General features: G+C 42.6%; 3 protein-coding genes across 6 annotated transcripts; all 3 read right to left on the bottom strand.

Moving 5' to 3' along the window:
• Positions 1-456: 456 nt before the first annotated feature.
• Positions 457-9,173, bottom strand: heatr6 (HEAT repeat containing 6). Its single transcript, XM_068331250.1, has 20 exons — positions 8,892-9,173; positions 7,797-7,904; positions 7,539-7,679; positions 7,336-7,451; positions 6,955-7,069; positions 6,759-6,857; positions 6,504-6,662; positions 6,195-6,421; positions 5,875-6,049; positions 5,595-5,801; positions 4,999-5,098; positions 4,518-4,912; positions 4,311-4,433; positions 4,108-4,194; positions 3,431-3,565; positions 3,218-3,340; positions 3,007-3,131; positions 2,652-2,748; positions 2,300-2,504; positions 457-2,167 (listed from the first exon to the last, which is right to left on the bottom strand). The coding sequence occupies exons 1-20, from the start codon at positions 9,171-9,173 to the stop codon at positions 1,599-1,601; spliced, it is 3,588 nt and encodes a 1,195-aa protein (XP_068187351.1). The 3' UTR covers positions 457-1,598.
• Positions 9,174-9,829: 656 nt separating this feature from the next.
• dynll2b (dynein, light chain, LC8-type 2b) lies at positions 9,830-12,317 on the bottom strand. Its single transcript, XM_068331430.1, has 3 exons — positions 12,181-12,317; positions 10,676-10,827; positions 9,830-10,595 (listed from the first exon to the last, which is right to left on the bottom strand). The coding sequence occupies exons 2-3, from the start codon at positions 10,805-10,807 to the stop codon at positions 10,458-10,460; spliced, it is 270 nt and encodes an 89-aa protein (XP_068187531.1). The 5' UTR covers positions 10,808-10,827; positions 12,181-12,317; the 3' UTR covers positions 9,830-10,457.
• Positions 12,318-14,184: 1,867 nt separating this feature from the next.
• Positions 14,185-17,727, bottom strand: srsf1b (serine and arginine rich splicing factor 1b). Of its 4 annotated transcripts, XR_011037806.1 has the most exons (6): positions 17,302-17,727; positions 16,564-16,742; positions 16,303-16,475; positions 15,538-15,778; positions 15,132-15,220; positions 14,185-14,772 (listed from the first exon to the last, which is right to left on the bottom strand). XR_011037806.1 is itself a non-coding variant. In XM_068330810.1 (4 exons), exons 1-4 carry the CDS (start codon positions 17,493-17,495, stop codon positions 15,608-15,610), a joined length of 717 nt encoding a protein of 238 aa, XP_068186911.1. In that variant the 5' UTR covers positions 17,496-17,727; the 3' UTR covers positions 14,185-15,607. The 4 variants fall into 4 exon arrangements, 1 of the variants encoding a protein (XP_068186911.1); XR_011037804.1 differs by having other exon boundaries at positions 15,132-15,778; XR_011037805.1 differs by having other exon boundaries at positions 14,185-15,220.
• Between the last annotated feature and the right edge of the window lie 21 nt (positions 17,728-17,748).

Raw genomic sequence — 17,748 nt, 5'->3', positions numbered from 1 at the left:
CGTGAATAATCACCATCCGCATCGTCTACCGGCACCTCGATAAGGCGTGAATAATCAACATCCGCATCGTCTACCAGAGACGAGCTGCCGGTAGACGATGCGGATGTTGATTACTCACGCCTGAATCTATACGGTACTGGTGCCCCATGCTGGTTGAATGTAGGGCTTCTATCTTGTGTAGCTGATTTGATCGTAAACGTCACAAAGAAAAGGTTTTGAACACGTTGTAAACATTTGAATAAGAATAAATTATTTAAGTGATAGGGTGCATTTTAGCTTTAGCATTTTTCCCCCCAAAACTGCAGTGAAATGATTTGAATTTCCCATCGCTAAGGACATCAAATCAGTCATGGTTTATCTGTTATCACACTAGATCGATCAAATATTTCTTCACATTTGAAATAATGATACTTTCACAAGTTAAAGGTTCAGATCAACATTTACTATGACAAGTAATAATTTCAGCAAATGAAAAGTGAGAAAATAATAGTGACTGAATGTTGGAATGTTAAATACACTTTAATCATGAAGAGACAGCAGATAGAATAATGTTGCAGTAACAACTGGAATATGAAAAAAGATGCCATGACATCTTCACCACACTGCACTTCCATGTTTTGTAGAAGGGATGAGTCGATTCTGCTTTGCATTATTGTTAAACTGCCTGTTGAATTGTTCTTACTGGATAACACTTGAACATATGACAGTTCAAAGTATCACAATAGAATCATGAATTACTTAATAGTCAGTGACATCAATTTTTAGCCCTCATAATAGTTTATGAAAAGAAAAAATGTCTGTGTGCCACAGAGCCCAATGTCAAAAAACATTCAAAGTTGTTTATTTGACTTAATGTAGTAAATCATTTCATAGCGTAAACTAAACATTGCTTGTGTAAAATGTGATTAGAAGACACAAGCTATTGAAAAGCTGTAAAGATGACAAACAATGCAACAGCTTCCTGAATTTTCTGCATCGTTTCCATTGCATTGATCATTTTAAAAATAATTTTGTGAACACCCAGATGTGCAAAAAAAACTTATGAAATCTGCCGACTGACCTCACTTTCTTAAAGTGATTAAAATGTTGTGTCTTCTGTACCATAACCCCTAAGTTTGATTTGTGTTCACAGACCAGGGCCGATGGCCAAGACTTCATAAGACATCCTGTTGAGATTAGTCCATATTAAACATATTGATAATGAGATTTCACATTGACAATGTCAATAAATTATGCTCTTTACTTTCTAAAGAAGACAATAGTTCCTAATATTTGTTCTTTTAAATATTAGGTTCAATAAAAAAGAAGTAATGAAAGAAATGTCTCATTTAAATTAAGAGACAAAAAATATGGAACCAAAAACCAGAATTCCAGGTGCAATCAGAATCATTAAACCCAAACAATACTTAACCCAAATGACCGCACCTATAATTGCTATGAATGGAAGAAATAAAAAAGCATCAAGGCACTGATAGTCTCCATGTACAGAAAAAGGCAGTCTCATGGTTCCTGATTAACGTAATCTTTCCTCTCAGTCAGTGTCTAAACAGTCTTCATGATCTCAGATCGATTTTCTGAAGCCCACTTGTGAAAACTCTTTAAAGCTCCTCACAGGTCCTGAGCAAGTCCTCCAGGAAATGAACCACCACCTCCATACTGCTCTCCTCCTCTGTCTGTCGCTCTCCTTCGCTTTTCAACTCCTTCAGTCTGATCACAACCTGCTGCAGACCTTGAACTCTCTGCTGAGGGGTGAAACTGTCCTCCCCAGCATCTTTCTCTTCTTCAACTCTTTGTATTTCCTCGACCTTGACATATTTGATTAAATGCTCTTTGATAATTATCCCCTCTTCCCCGGACAATGACTTTCCAAGAGCGGGCATGTCCTGTGATTGGCTGATACTCAGCAGGTGTAGGAGAGATTGTGAGAGAGTGTGTCGCAGACTGACGCTGTAGCGACACTCTAAGTAATCGTTCGTGTCTTCGCTCTTTTCCAGCGCTGTGACCAGGGAATGCCACACATGGATGAACTGCTCTGTGTCGCCGTAGCAACTGCGATGTTTGGGGACTGCCAGGGCAGCGGCGGCTTTGATTCGCACCTTGAAGTTTGTGCACGACGTGACAACATGGCAGAGGGAGGAGAACGCATCACGAGCCCACAAGGCTGAGTCTGAAAGGGAGAAGAAACAGAAACTAACGGTTAAAACTAACCTCATCAGAAGAAATCCCACTTAAGTCAATGTGCCTGTTGTTTAAAAGCTGTGAAACATCCCAGCTGAATGACCTGTGGATAAACACTTACCGAGCGACAGGGCTTGGTTTCTGAAGACATTTCCCAATGCGTAGCAGGCATTCCATCTGACCTTCATGATGGCATCAGATTGGATAGTAGTAACCAGAGCGCGGACGGCGTCTTCCAGCGGACGTTGGAACGCAGATCGGGACAGCTGACTCTGACGTAGGAAATGAAGCACGTTCCCAAGCGATCGCACTGCATTAGCCTTCACCTAAACGCATTTGAAAGGAGGAAGATCCGGTTAATTCATCTTTACCAGACTGGTGCATTTTGAAATGATTTCAATAGAGGACATAATGTGGCTAGAGTTAACAAAACTGTGTGTGTTGGTCTTGTGTGTAAAACCGTGAACATTTACCTTTTCTCTGTCGGACGTTGCTCGAGTGGCTGCCTGCAAAATCTTGAGCAGCAGCATGTCTGATATTTCTTCTTGGAATTCCAGGCCAATATTCTGCCTGAAAAAACAACAGATTACAGTAAGTGATATCCAAATAACTCTTACATATGTATATATATATGAGCCTAACCTTTAACACGTGTGTTTGTGTGTGTGTGTGTGTGTGTGTGTGTGAGAACACTTCTATCTAAATGAGCTAAACCAACATTTTCTTTTATTTTTAAAAGCACCTCTTAGTTGCTAACCTAAAGAAATACAGTCATAGATGATGTGAATTTTTATTTTGTAGGACAAGGGTGCAGCGATGTTTTCTCACATGTTCACAATTAGTGTATCTGTGAGGTTGCCCAGGGACCAGGAAGCCTTGGAACGAACATTTTTATGAGGATCATCTAGAGCAGCGAGGATGGCGTTTGCTGTATCTGCCAAAAACATCACATCCTGAGAAAAGATTGAAGAGAAAAAACAAAAACCTATTTAAAATCTCCTTATGGGTCAGAAATATGTGTTTGTTCTCGGAGCCTAACCTCTCTTAGACAAGGGAACAGTACGAAGAGTCCCAGAGCCCTGATGGCTGCGGCCCTCAGCAGAGACACGTCGATGTAGGCGTGCCCCAGTAGCACGGTGATGCACATCAGCTTGGTCTTTTCCTTAAAAAAAAAGAAAAAACACATCACATGAACAGCTCTGTGGTAAATGAATAATGAAAACAAATATTGTCCAAAATAAGTGGAACTCACAGGTAACTGGCTGAAAACCTGCGGCACGATGGAGGCAAGTGCGTCGCAGACGACCGCCTGCAGCATGTGATGCTCATTGTTCTGCAGAACTCTGTTCAGAGGACCACTCAACAGATCGGACCAAAATGTCTGCACCTACAGGATTTCCATATAAGAAACCAACACATTAAAATATTAGTTCACTTAACTTAAAACTGTGCATTAGTGCTCTCCACTTACATAACTAAAGTTCTGATATTAACATTCACATCAGGCCAAAGTTAAAGATGAACAACCAGCAAGACTCAAATGGCAGAGGATAAATATACGTACAGTATTTTCTATACTATAAGGCGCACCTAAAAGCCTTAATTTTCTAAAAAAAATGCCTTATAATCCAGTGCGCCTTATATATGTAAAAAGTTTGGAAATAGGCCATTCATTGAGGGTGCGCCTTACAGTCCAGTGCGTCTTATAGTGCAGAAAATACTGTACTGTATATGATTTGGAGAAAGTAGAAAAATAAACATGCAGATGAAATTGATCTGTCCCTAATCAGTTTCTGTGAACGCATTAATTAAAAACCATATAGGAAAAGAAAATAATGAGCAATCAAAGGACATAAACAATAATAGGAATTAAAAAATATGCTTTGAATTAAAACTAATAAATATGGAATAAAAACCATCTGTACTCACTTGACTTATGGGGACTCTCAAGTTCTCAGGAACATTGTTCTCTGGTCTGTACTGCATCATGACTGCTGTCCCCAACTCTTCCAGTAACTACAAAAAATAAAAAATAAAAAAGAATGCAGACAGCTCCCATAAAATGTCCACTTACATGATCTCTACTGTGAATGTGGGACGACGGTAGGGTGAGAGTGATGCTATGGTGTTACCTTTGTTCCATGCAGTTGTATGAAGGGGTCTGGGTCTCCCAGGCAGTGGGTGCCCACCTTTGCTATTTCAAACAGATATGCTTGGACTGTTGAGAAGTAGTGACCCATCAGGTGGCACATGACCTGGAACGCACAGGACACACTTGATATGAACGCCTTCAGAAACAACTTTTCTTTTGTCACTTTGTCCCACCCATCGTCTCTCACCTGTAGCGCTTCCAGTCGAACAGGGAGGGGCTCAAAAGCAACACCCCCTGCAGTTCCTGGCCCCTCGCTGTCTGATTGGTCCTCTCTAGGATGAGTCACCAGTGACACACACACCTGAATCAACCACGGGAGAGAAGTGACCTCCTCCCCTGGTGTGTGGGGAACACAGGGGGAGTGTGTGCCAGAGGTCTTCTGGGATGGAGTGTGTGGCGTACAAGAGGGTGAAGTTCCTGAATCTCTCTGTCTCCAGCTGAGGGCAGAGTCCTTTGGAGTACGCGACCCGGCGCTGCTACTGCCCCCTGGCTGCTGGAGGAGGAGCTGCACCTCAGGGAGAGGAGCCTGAGTTTTCACCAAAGCCCCGTAAAGCGTCAGAACTGACACTCGGACGTTTGCATCTACAGATGGAGGAGTTTTATTTCAACAACGTTTCACTGAAAGGTTTTTCTTAAATCCTTTTGCACTACACAGACCTGATACAAACCTCTGTGGTGCACAAAGTGATGCACCTGCTTCCAGAGGGGGCTGAGGAGGCCTGGTCTGAGACGGTGGTAGGGTGCATTCATCACCAAGTAGGCCAGACACTAACAGTCAGGAGGAGGAGATTGCATGAGGACAACAAGCCACTGTGTCATTTTTAGCAACCCATTTATTTTTTCATGTATTACTCCAGCTGTTCATGTGGGGAAAATATTTTAATAATAATGTGGCACATATGAACGGTTCCAAAATAATTTATCTGACAGCTGATTCACATTTAACATTTGCAGATAGCCATATTTATCCATAACACACTGATGCCATATTGTTGTGATTTGGTCACTGCCTCTCCTGCAAGTGTAATAATCAGCAAAGGTTCAGCAGCTGATCTTGAGTTAAGACTGAGAATTAGCGTCATATATATACTATACAAATTTGAAATGTGAGGCCCTTAAATTTCTAAAAAACTTTTGCATCGATGAGCTTTCTTTCGGTAATGAGACCGAAATAATCATTTTTAGAAAATGTTGTTTTGGAATAAGAGGAGCAGCATCCAGAAAATGGGTCAACATATAACTGTGTTGATGGGAGTGTTTGTACCTTGATGATCTGTATGAGCATCTGAGAGGAGCTCTCAGCTACAACAGCCAGACTGAGAGCTCGGTGCAGTTCCCTGACAGAGCTGGCCAGCAAGAAGGATAAAGGGGTGTAAGACGTCCGAGGAGACGCCGTATCTTCAGCCATGGCCAAGAACTGACGGGAAGATTCCAGCATGGCCGACAACACCTGAGCCGCACACATACGCACCTGGAGGGAGGAAATAGATGCTACGGTCATGCACATCAAGAAGGAAGCAAGCAGAACAGCGGGGCATGCACACCTTTGACGAGGAGTCCTTCAATATAAGTGTGATGAGAGTGAGTGGTTGCGGACCCCCAATAGGAGAGTCGGGGATGAAGGAGGACCAGTACCCATACAGGGTCCTCCTCGTCATTCCTTTCACCAACGCTAACAGGCATTGCAACGCCACCTGACGCACACGACCGTGGTTGAACCTGAGAAAGAAACGGTTTGGAGTAACTGTAACGTGCTTTTTCAGGACATCTGACAGTTGCAGTGATGCAATGCATGCATAAAAAGAAGCTTCGACCTTCGTACATGAACCTAAAAAAAAAAGAGAATGCAATGATTTGGACGCACCTTAAATTATTCTGTGCATTGCCCTCTGAGTCAGAAACCTCTGAGTCAGAACTGATTCTTTTCCAGGACGGGTAGAGAAACGGCTCAGAGGCTTTCGTCTCTCCTTCTCCTCTCACTTCCTTCTGGAGTGAAGGTCGTGCTTTGTGATCATCCTCTTCTCCATCCTTTCCTTTCCTCTCCTCGGTGCTCATCTTCTTCCCCTTTCCTCTGGCTTTCTTCTTTTTATTCTGAGGAGAGACGTTACAAATGTTAACTGTACTGTAAACGTTACCTTTGACGTATTCCTCTGTAGAAGGGAACAAACCTCACCCCTGTGCTTTTGCCTGGTGTGTTGGTTTGTTTTGGTGGAGCTGAGGGTGTTTCAGCGGGTTTTGTTATAGCTAAACACTCGTACTGAGGAAGAGGAGTTGGGTAAAGCACAGACGGCCACGTAACATTCACACCCGGAGTACCCAGGAACATGAACCTCTGCAGAAAACATGAAAACACAAGTTAAACTTTCTGCATAAGAAAATAGTAGAAACGAGGTTGCAAACGAATCACAAACATGTTATAATTTTGGACCTTAAGTAAAGCCAGTGTCGACCCGACCTCCTCCGCTCCGAGTTTGGACTTTTCACCAGAGAAGCAATACTGAAGCCCCCTCAGCGCCGACTCGATCAGCTGTACAGAGAACACAAAAGGAAAGTTAGGGTCTTCTTTGACAATTCATACTTCTTCCTGCTTAAATTTACATTTACAATGCATCGATGCTCCTTACCAGGCAGTAGAAGAGCTCATCGGTGTCGGCAGGTTTGGGTGACTGCAGCGTGTTCACAAAGGTTTCAAAACACACACTTCTGTAACCATCGTCCAAAGGCGGCAGGCCAGGCATCCTGGAGAGAACCAGCAGAGCAGAAACAACTGACAAGGTTGGAGGAGAGCTAATAATCTGAGGGATTATTGTCTTTAGGGTAACCGTCTCACTCACACACACACACAGACACACACACATTTTCACATTCAGTTTTCATCTTGTCATTTAACATGTTGTTGAAGCAAAAGTGAAGCTAAATCCTTAACGATAGTAGAAATTTAAGTACCTCAAAAATATTTTTTTAACAAGAACCCGTACTTTAAAAGCATCTTTTATAAAACTCACTTGACACAGATGTTAGCCATACAGGTAAGAGCAACTTGGCGTAGCTCTATGTTTGGCTGGGATGGAGAACTATACTGTCGGAGAACTCCGTCTTCATCTAGCAGGTCACCGAGGTGCTGTGAATGAAAATAAAACCAACTAATCTTAATCTCAATATTCAACGTTTCTGTGGAGCAGTACGATTCCATAGAATAAATATCTACCTTGTGGCACCGAGAACCATTCCCATAAGCCATTGCAGAGATTGCCACGAGGATGTCCGAGTGTGTCCACGCGCTGCACGCCTTCAGCGCTCTGGTGGTGTAGCTCAGCAATTCATCCAATGTCGTTTCGTCCATTATTATCTGTGTCAGCAGTGAGGACAGGAAAAGAATATTGGCTTCATTTAAAGGAAGCAGCATATTTACCAGAAGTGAACGGAGTGTGTCTGAGCTCTAGTGGTTTTCTAGGAGGACCGTTACCTTTAGTGGAGGCAGCAGACGATGTACGACCTGGCAGACTTTCACTACTAAATGCTCTTGACTCAGCGGCACGAGTGAACTAACGTGTTTCAGCAGACTGCACACATCCTGCAAGGGAAGATGAGAGATTCAGCACAACCAAGACAGTAATAAAAGCAAACAAATGGTTGTCTATTTATAATGTCTACATTGATAATTTCTTGATTTTACCTAAAATTACCAGGGATCAAACTGTTTCACCCTTTCTTTCTTCCAGTATATATTTTTATCTTCTTCATTTTATTTCCAATTTGATTTATAGTATCAGTTCCCGTATCACACAGATTTATATATATATATATATTTTTTGTGACTGGTATTTGTTGTTTCACCATGATCATTCATGTATGTTATAAAGTTATGGACATAATCTCCAGGTGGTCGGGGGGCTTCGGGGTCAGTGGCCTTAGAGTTCTATTTGTGCTTTGTGCCGACGGCGTGACCCTGGAGCAGTTTACACTGGAGCAGTTTACAGCCCAGTGTGATGAGGATGAGGATGAAGATGAGCACCTCGAAATCTGAGACCATAGCTCTCTGCAGAAAAAGAGTGGAGTGCTCACTCTGGGTGGGAGAGGAGTTTCTCCCCCAAGTATCTCTTGGGTGTTAATCACGAGGGAGGGGGAAATAGACAGGCAAACTGTTGTTGTGACTCCACCAGGGAGTGATGAGGAGACGAATGAGCCACAAGGCAAAGCTCTTCATTTAGCGCTCTGTCTACATTCTGGACCTGACCTCTGGTCCTGACCTCTGAGCAATGAGAAGATCAGGAGTCCAGTACAAGGGGATGAATGAGTTTCCTCCACAAGGTGGGGGTCTCAGCCTAGGAGATGGGACACTGTGTAGAGAAGAACCAGTTCAGGTGTTCTGGATGCCCCCTGGACAGGTATGTCCATCAGCGGGAGACCCTGGACTCCTTGGCCTCAGAGGAGTCGATGGAGGCGGCTGAAGAAACGTGGGTCTGGGCCTCCCTGCTCCAGCTGCTGCCGGATCCGGATGAGCGGCTCAAAACAACGAGGGACTCAAAACTTTTCAGTGCTTCAGTAAAAAGACGAGTACCTCTGGTTTGATGTTGGTGCTGGTGTTGGTCTCCGAGGTTCTGCTGTAGTTTTCGGACAGCAGCTTGTCCAGCAGCACGTTGAGCTCCTCCCGGAGCTGGAGCGACCCAGCCCGAAGGCAGCGCAGCTTCGCGGCGCAGCGCGCGAAGTGCTTCTCGGCGTCCGACAGACATCCGAGCCGCCGGCCGTCGGGTCCGAAGGTAGCGGCCTCCGCGGATGGGAAAGGGGAGACGGGGCCACGGGCTCCTCCGAACGGAGCGAACACCCACGTCTCAGCGGCCATGACTCCCAAACTAAAGCCCGACAAGCGAGAGTGGGACTCACTACCGCCGCCTGCCGTGAGGTAGAGGTGGTGCTACCTGCCCCAGGAACATCATATACAGTATCCATCCATCCCCCTATCCATCCTTCCATCGTTCATCCATCCATCCATCCATCGTTCATCCATCCATCCACTTGTCCATCCATTGTTCATCCATCCATCGTTCATCCATCCACCCATCCATCATTTTACCATTTCAGGTCACGATTTAGCTGGACCCTATCCCAGCTGAGAGGGCTGATCCTAGATTTAATTAAGAAACTTATTTCTAACTTTATAAAAGGAGTTCCTTTGTAATTATGACCACAAAACATTCATTCATCCATTTTCTCATCACCGCTTTATACACTGTCGCAGGTCACGGGAAGCCGGAGCCTATCCCAGCTGGCTTAGGGCATGAGGCGGGGGAAACTCCAGCCATGACGCCAGTGCACCGGAGAGCCACATAGAGATACACACAACCACACATGCATCCACTCACTCCTACAGTCAATATGGGAACAGCCAACTAACCTTCAGCACATGCTTTTGGTGGAAGGAGGAAGCCAGAGAACCCACAATACATAAAAGGAATAAAATACAAAATACTGATCTACCCAACAATGTTTGAAGACGTTTTATGTAGAAATCACAAAACTGTCATGAATACACAAAACACAACGTTGATACAACTTGCTGACTTTACTTTATGCTGACCATACCGAAAAAAATTACAATCCAGAGATATACAACAGTGACATTGTACATATTCACAAGCCAACTGAAGCTGGAGTGTTCAAGCATGTGCAAAAACTCACATCTCTCTAGCAGGTGATATTCTTTAATGTGTCAGCAACAGGTTCAGTCACTACCAGTCGACAATGAAAATAAAAGTCATTAAAAAAAAAATCTGTTGCTCAGTTCAAGGCATGAAAGTATTTTACAACATACCCATATGATACAATGTACAAGGTTCACACGTCAACACACAGCAAAATAAGCAGAATTAATGAATCAGGGGGTCTGTCAGCGCAATGCATGAGAAGTAAAGTATAGTTTTACACCAGTAACAATGAATGGCACATTAATCCAGGCATGACTAAAGCCTCTTCCACGGATGGTGCTTCTACCGCAGTTGGCAAACAAACTGAAACAAGCAAGAAACCAAGACAAAAAGCATATCTTCAGAAAGACGGCAGCAAACGCACAGCGTGGCATAAAGTATTAAAGGTTGAATTAAAAGTAGTGTGTGGGTATGTTTCCATTTCAGCCTGACTTGAAGAGTAGAATGGCCACTTGGCCCAGGTAGAAGTAGATGAAATGCTTGGTCTCGTGTGTCACATAGCTGCCAAAGTTCCTTCCCACAATGCAGTGCCAAGTGGGGTTGTACTTCTTGTCAAACTCCTGCAGGGACACAATGAATAAATCAAATACAAAATGCAGCTGACAATCATTCATGTTATATTTTTCTATGAATGACATACCTTTTTGACATAGGCGGCAATATCCTTCTCAATATTGTATTTCTCCATGGCCTGCATGGCACAGTCCACAGCTTCCTGCTGCATTTCTTCAGACATGTCTGCATTCTTTATCACTGCCTTTTTGTCAGTCATGTTGGCGTTTTGTTGTTGCTCTGTGCAGGAGAGACAAAAAAATTCATTCAGAAACATTCTTAGCATTGTTCAATGTGACATTATTTGTATATGGAAACATTTGCTGGCTGTTCAGTCTGTGTATTTGCATTTGAAATATTATTTATACACAGACACAAAAACTTTGATCCCTCTCTTTAGATGCACATTTATCATTTATTGCAGCCACACTCAGTAATCAAGTTTACACAAACATCCAATACCTGCAGCACATAGAGGAAGATGAATTCTAGAAAATATCAGGGAATCCTAAAATAAAACATTGCATCATCTGAGAGAAAGCTCGGGGTATACGAGCATTTAAAAAACAAACAAAGATCCCAAGCATATCTTAAAAGTCCCCAGAGGCCTGACTTCAACCCCCACACAAAAAAAATATCTGGAGGGAACAGAAGACAGAGGTTGAAGCATGTAAAACATGACATTCTGTAGAACTAAAAACGAAAGGTATTGGCTCAGGTTCCTGGCAGCAGGTCTAAGCAGAAAGAGCGGGCTTTAAAAATGTTCATTACTAAGGGAGTAAATGGTTCTGTGACCACAGTCATTAAATTGATTGATATTCTGTGTGGCATGTGAGAAAACAGATGTTTTACTGCTTTAGTTAAAGCATTCTTGTTTCATTTGGTTATTGCAAACATCTGATAGTTTTGTCAATAGGAAAATAAGTTGGCTACCAACTTTAATTAAAAGGCAAAAAAAAAACCCAAAATGGGCAAAAGCTAAAAATATATATATCAGCAATACCACATTTAAGCAACTTAAATGTAGTATGAGTTAGAAAGTACAGCATAGACCAAAAATATTAAAATAGGTTTTTCAGGGTTAAACCTTAATGAAGGTTTTAGGAATGATTTGGGGGGGCTTTAGCGTTAAGGTGTGAAGCCCCCACACAAAACTCTGGTCCGCCTTCAGGTGTAAGAGTCAACAGGTTCCTGCCTCAGGACCTCAGGACAGGAGCTGCAAAAGAGTCGGTGGATCGTCTGGGAGCAGGGATTTAAATGTGATGAATGGAAGGGATATCCTGGAAGAAATGATCAGCCACTGGAGCATCAGGGACCCCGGAGCAGGGGGGCTTTTCTTCACCTCATAATATTTGCGGGAATGAACGCGGTGCACGACAGGACAACACCAACACCACCAATTCACGCCGTCGGGTCGGCAAGCATCGCCCAACGAGGTGCGAAAGAGCGTCCACGCCGCTTCCCAGGACAAACACAAGGACAAGAAAATTAGCATGGAGGGCTAACGAGAGCCTCCGTCTGCCCTCCGGCGCCGTCCGGACCTGTCGGGCTAACGGCTCATCCGACACCAACCGTGTCCGTTAGCGCTCTTACCGTTTTATCGTCGGCGTTAATGTTGACAGGTGTTCGTCAGACTCCTGCGGTCTTTCGTTCACTTATGGCCGGACAGCGTGCGTCCCCGGCGGCCCGCCTCCAACATCTCATCCGCGGTGTGATTGGCTAAGGCGCAGCCTCCACCCTAGTGATGGCGTTTTTCACTTGCCGACACTGCCCGCATCTTATTTCCACCCAGAATGCACCGTTACAAGCCTTTCATACCCCCGCCGCTCCCGCACAGACTACAGGGGGAGCTATCGATCCGTGTGATCGGGGCTCATCGATGAGATCTGGTCAGATCCAGTCAAGGGAACAAAGAATGACGTAATCAGTGGTTTTAATCCAGTCCAAGTTGATAGTGATCATAATCAAACAGCTTTCCTCTATTAATAACATATTAAAAATCTAATTTTATAAAATTTAATTCCCAAAAGGCATCCAGAGAAATATTGCAAAGAAAAATCAAATTAACTTTACATGAAGTGAAGTTATTATAGTTTTATTTTTTTAAAAACTCTTTGTTATGATTTGTATTATAACATTTTGTTTACTCGACATATTGTGAAATAAATTTATCTGTGCTGACCTAAAAAGCTGAGAATAAACAGGATTTTGTGATTTCACTCTAGAATAGTCAGAATTCTAATGTCAGAACAGAGCAGACACACATTTCCGTAAAATACAACAGGATTTCATGATCTATCTTGTGCATCCAGGTTCATGTTTCTCCATGAAATGATCTTTTATTTAACATCCAGTGGTTTTAATTCTTCACCCTAGGTCTTAAACCTTCAACACATCCACACCTCCAGGATCCAGTCCCTCAGCTATTCCCTCCCTTGACCCTAACCTGCCTCATGTGAGTTGGGACATGATGGGATAGGTCATGACTTCTTCACATATGAAATCCACAACCCCTGTACCATGACTGTACATATCAGCATTACACACATCACCTGCTCCTCCAAGGTGATCCTTCATTCCTGCCAGCCTCCACTGGGAGACCTGTGAGGAAGGAACTCACTGATTGATAAGCAGCTGCACATTTAATTCATTAATTCATTCTGCAATCAATAAAACATGCTCTCTTTCAGCAAGTTGCATTTAAAAACATGAACTTATTTAATGTGCTGTGCTATTTTCATTATTACTAATAAACATACAAGATATACTTGTTCTGTACTTGCACAGTAGGTCTACTCAAAACCTAGAAAACAACTGGAATAACACCTGCTGTATTTTAATCTAGCAGCAGGAGCCTGATATAGTGAATTTGGTAGCAGATCAAATATTAATAGTTGTGCATTGATAACAACCGAATCTAGGTAACTATAGGCAACAACACTTGGGGTTTATCAGTATGCTGTCAAACTGGAAACATAAAAAAAAACAAGACTTAGATCAAATATTTGACTCAGCTTCAAGTAAGAGTAGGGTTGGAAGCGCCAATATAAAAATTTGATGAGCAGAAAGAAACTGTTTTATATTCAAATAGCATGGTTGATGTGTTTGATTAATCTTGTAACGATAAACTGAACCACATACAATATTAATGGATCGAACATAGACTTTGTAATTTATCTATTGATTAATCTATTTTAGTGTATGAACGACAATTCATTGAGGTGGAAGCAGCAGATACTCTGCATTAGATCATGTAAGAGGAGTCACTGGAGCTCACCTCAGATACTTGAATTCTACCAAGACGAATTAGAATCCTGCCATTCAGTTTTCCAGATCAATATCCCATTCTGGATATATCAATTGCTGTTTGAACTTTGTGAAGTCAGACTGATTGACCAGTAGTGTCAAACAGCAGTTCATGTCATATCAACCTGTTCACTAATACTAGGTGTGACTAACTTTAAATGCATTGTCTTCTATTTGTATTACATAGTAGTCGTAAAATCTTTATAATATACACTTAATGCAATTTCCTCCGGGATTAATAAAGTATCTATCTATCTAGTCATGTGAAGGATGTTACATATTGGGAAACACGATAGAATAACACAAATATTTAACTTGTGTTGTTGAAACTTTTATTAAAAGAGAATAAAGCTTTATGATCGTATTAAACTTAAGGAAAATGTGAAATCACTCATGAAAAGACTGAACTAGGAAAAAGATACAAACCACATTAAAGTCACATTTCCTTGTCGCCTCCCAGTTCTCCCATTTCCATCCCTCCTCCACTGCTAATGCATGATGCTCACTATTTACCACTCTCCTTACGATGGTGGATCCATCCTGCACCTCCCAGCCCTCCTCATGGTTTAGAGCCCAGCTTCGCTCTTCATTTAACACTTAAAAAAGCTGAAAAATAATCGATTGAAGTAATTTGCTCAAAAAAAATGTGTCTTTGAGGTCCCACACAAAATCTATAAAAAAATATTTGGATTATTTAACTGCCAATTTAGTTTATATATTTCACTACAGTGATTCCGGTTTGATGGAGTTAGGTGGTAAGAGATCCTCTGGATCCTCTCCCGGTAAAATGCTCCTGCTCCATGTATCCATCCTGAAGCCTAATCTTAATCCTGATCTGATCCAGCACCGGAATGGAGAGACAATGAGCCCAGTCCAAACCTTCAGAATACCAGCAGAACCAAAGAGAAGGGAGGTAAGTTAGAATCAAAACTTGAAGAAAAAAAAAATCAATCCCAAAAAAATACAAAAAGTAACCTAGCAATTAATTTGGACGCTAAAATTGTCAATATAGGTATCTATGAGAGTTCACATAATTTTTAATCAGTTCAACAAAAGATTTGGATATTAAATGAACAGCAAAAGCAAAACAACAAACAACAAGCTTTGGGTGGTATACAAAACTTGTTGTCATAACTGAAAACATTCAACGGGGTGAAGAGTGTGTAAAAAACAACAACTGAATGAAAATAGCCTCATACAATTCAGATGTCACAGTTAACAAGGCACAGCCATCATACCATTGCTGCCATATATGACTCCTCCTCCTCCTGTTTATCTTAACATGAACTGTGTGCACTCTTCCCATCCTATTCTGTTCCTCTGAATTCTACAGACAGACAACACAAGAGGGTAAAAGGACAGCAGCACATGCTTAAGAAGTAAAATCTTACCCAATGCAACAAAACCAAGAATACAAGGGACGATCAGCAGACAGAAAGTATAGAGAAAGGAAAGAGAGGGTTGGCAGAAAAACCGGTGATGAGAAAGAGAAACTGGAAGTAGAACATTGTGACTTAGGGCCATAAACAGACTACTCATCTCACTGGCTTAAAAAAAAACTGCAACAACAGAAAGTGAGGGAATAGGTAACACGCTAAGACAGCATAAACAAGCAACACAAAAGATCATCTGTGGTGTGTTTACAGATTTGTTGAGTTATGTGAAGATTTCTTCTCTGGCTCTGTGGCACACCGATGCTTTAGTCAAGCTGACTCTAGGTGCGAGAGCGGGAGCGCCGGGGCGAGTAACGAGGAGAGCCTTTGCTGCGATGAGGAGAGTAGCTGCGGGATCTGCTCTTGCTTCGGCTGCGGCTCCGAGAGCGGGAACGATCGTAGCTGGGGCTGCGAGCACCATCCGTTTTCACACTAATGAAGGCGGTCTCTCCCTAAACACACATGCACACGGAATTGAGCATTAATTGTCACTTGCAAGTCGCCACACTGGACTCAGGTTGGAGAAAGACATTTGCTTGGAGCAGATTCTCCACAAAACATGACTGCTGATTGTGAAAGAACAAGTTTGTGAAATATTTCTTACCTTATGTGATGTGAACATTCAAAATCAATATGACTAGTTGTAAAAACTTTTATCTTTTACTTATTTTAAAATGCTAACAGAAAAGCCCAGTGTATTCTATAGGTGTTTAATGCTTGTAGACAACAGATGGCTTTGCTAAAATTATTTTTTGTAAGCCATCACCATCATAATAACACATATTGCAGTGCTCTAATCGGGACAAAAGGCAAAAATTACGCAACCACTCAAACATTACACCAGCAGTTACTTACATGTTCATGCACAATTCCGCTTTCTTCATTTGAGAAAACTTTGCAGTTCCAACATATTAAGTATCCATATCCAACGTATCCATATCCAACGTATTAAGTTAGCCTGAGGATGTTACCCTACCTCATGAGAGCGAAACTTGGTATTATCCAATTTACGGACAGCGTAGCTCATGTCTTCCTTGCGAACAAACTCCACCACTCCGGTGCCATCACGGTACACATCAGCATAACATACATCACCTGCCTCTCGCATATGATCCTTCAGGTCCTGCCAGCTTCCACTGGAAGGGAGACCTAAGAGGACAAAGTGGTGTTAAACTCACACGGTCATTCGTTTAGGTGAAGACATCAGGCCAACCTGCAAGAGAAACGTTTCACTCACCTGACACAAGAACCCTGTACTCTGAACGTCTGGAGGGGGGACCATGCCTGGCCCTCGGGGGTCCCATTCCTCCTCCACCTCCACCTCCACCTCCCCGCCCTCCTCGAGGAAACTCCACCCGCAGGCGGTAGCCATCGTAGTCATAGCCATCGCGCCCATAAACGGCATCCTCAGAATCCCTGGGAAATTCAAAAGTTAAAACATCCAGACATTAAGAAAACTTATTTGATTTGGCCGCAACATGTTTTCTTACAAATACAGGCTGACACTGACAAAAACTAAATTAGATCATAGACAAAAGAAACCTCGGGCAAGAAACATTTAAGCCCCTATTCTGAGATAAAATGAATCATGACAACTAAACAGATATATAATATATGCATGCACTCTGCATAAATACATTAAAGCTTAGATTGGGAGCTATGCTGGCATTATATGCTTGAAAATCAAAACTGGATAAAAATAAACTAAAGGTAGTTATAAGCCAAAATAGCGCTCAGTCCTTGCATTTATATTTCATGCCATCAACCGCTTTTTTCTGTGTGCACATGTTGTAACGATCACTGTGGTGCAGCCAGCTGCCCAAATGAAGATGTTATTTACTGCAGGTCGCGGAAGTTATTTAAAATACTGCACTAAACACTACTTTTAACAAGCGATCGGGTGAATTTACTGTGACTCGTGTTTGGGCGCAACAATAGGCGCCGCGCTCAGACATGGCGGAGCAGCGCGGCTCACCTCGGGTCTTCGAACTGCACGAAGGCAAACGGCGGTCCTCCTCTTCGGTTTTTCAGATCGATATCACGAATTGCTCCATATTTGTAAAACAAATCTTCAATGTCCTTTGAACGGATATCAGGAGGGAGATTTCCCACGTATATCCGACAGTCGTTGCTCCCCGCCGGTCCTCGAATTACACCTCCGCCAGACATGTTAGCATAAAACTAGCTAACATAAATAGTTGGGGAACTTAGCAAAGCGGAAAAACGATCCCGTAAAGTCAAACGCAATATGAAACGTAGTTCGATGTACGTTAGATCGGATAATAACACGTTAAATATTTTAGCGACAGCCTAAGAAGCTGAAATCAGTCGATGTATAAACAGTCAGTAGCACAAGCAAAAGTTCCAAGCCGCGGCCATGCAGCCAAACCTCCGATGAAACCCTTCCTTCAACAGCGCGGCG

Source organism: Antennarius striatus, chromosome 13 (assembly GCF_040054535.1).
Source record: "Antennarius striatus isolate MH-2024 chromosome 13, ASM4005453v1, whole genome shotgun sequence".
Classification (NCBI taxonomy): domain Eukaryota; kingdom Metazoa; phylum Chordata; class Actinopteri; order Lophiiformes; family Antennariidae; genus Antennarius; species Antennarius striatus.
The sequence above is the reverse complement of the archived record's forward strand: the minus strand, read 5'-3'. Positions and strand labels throughout refer to the sequence as shown.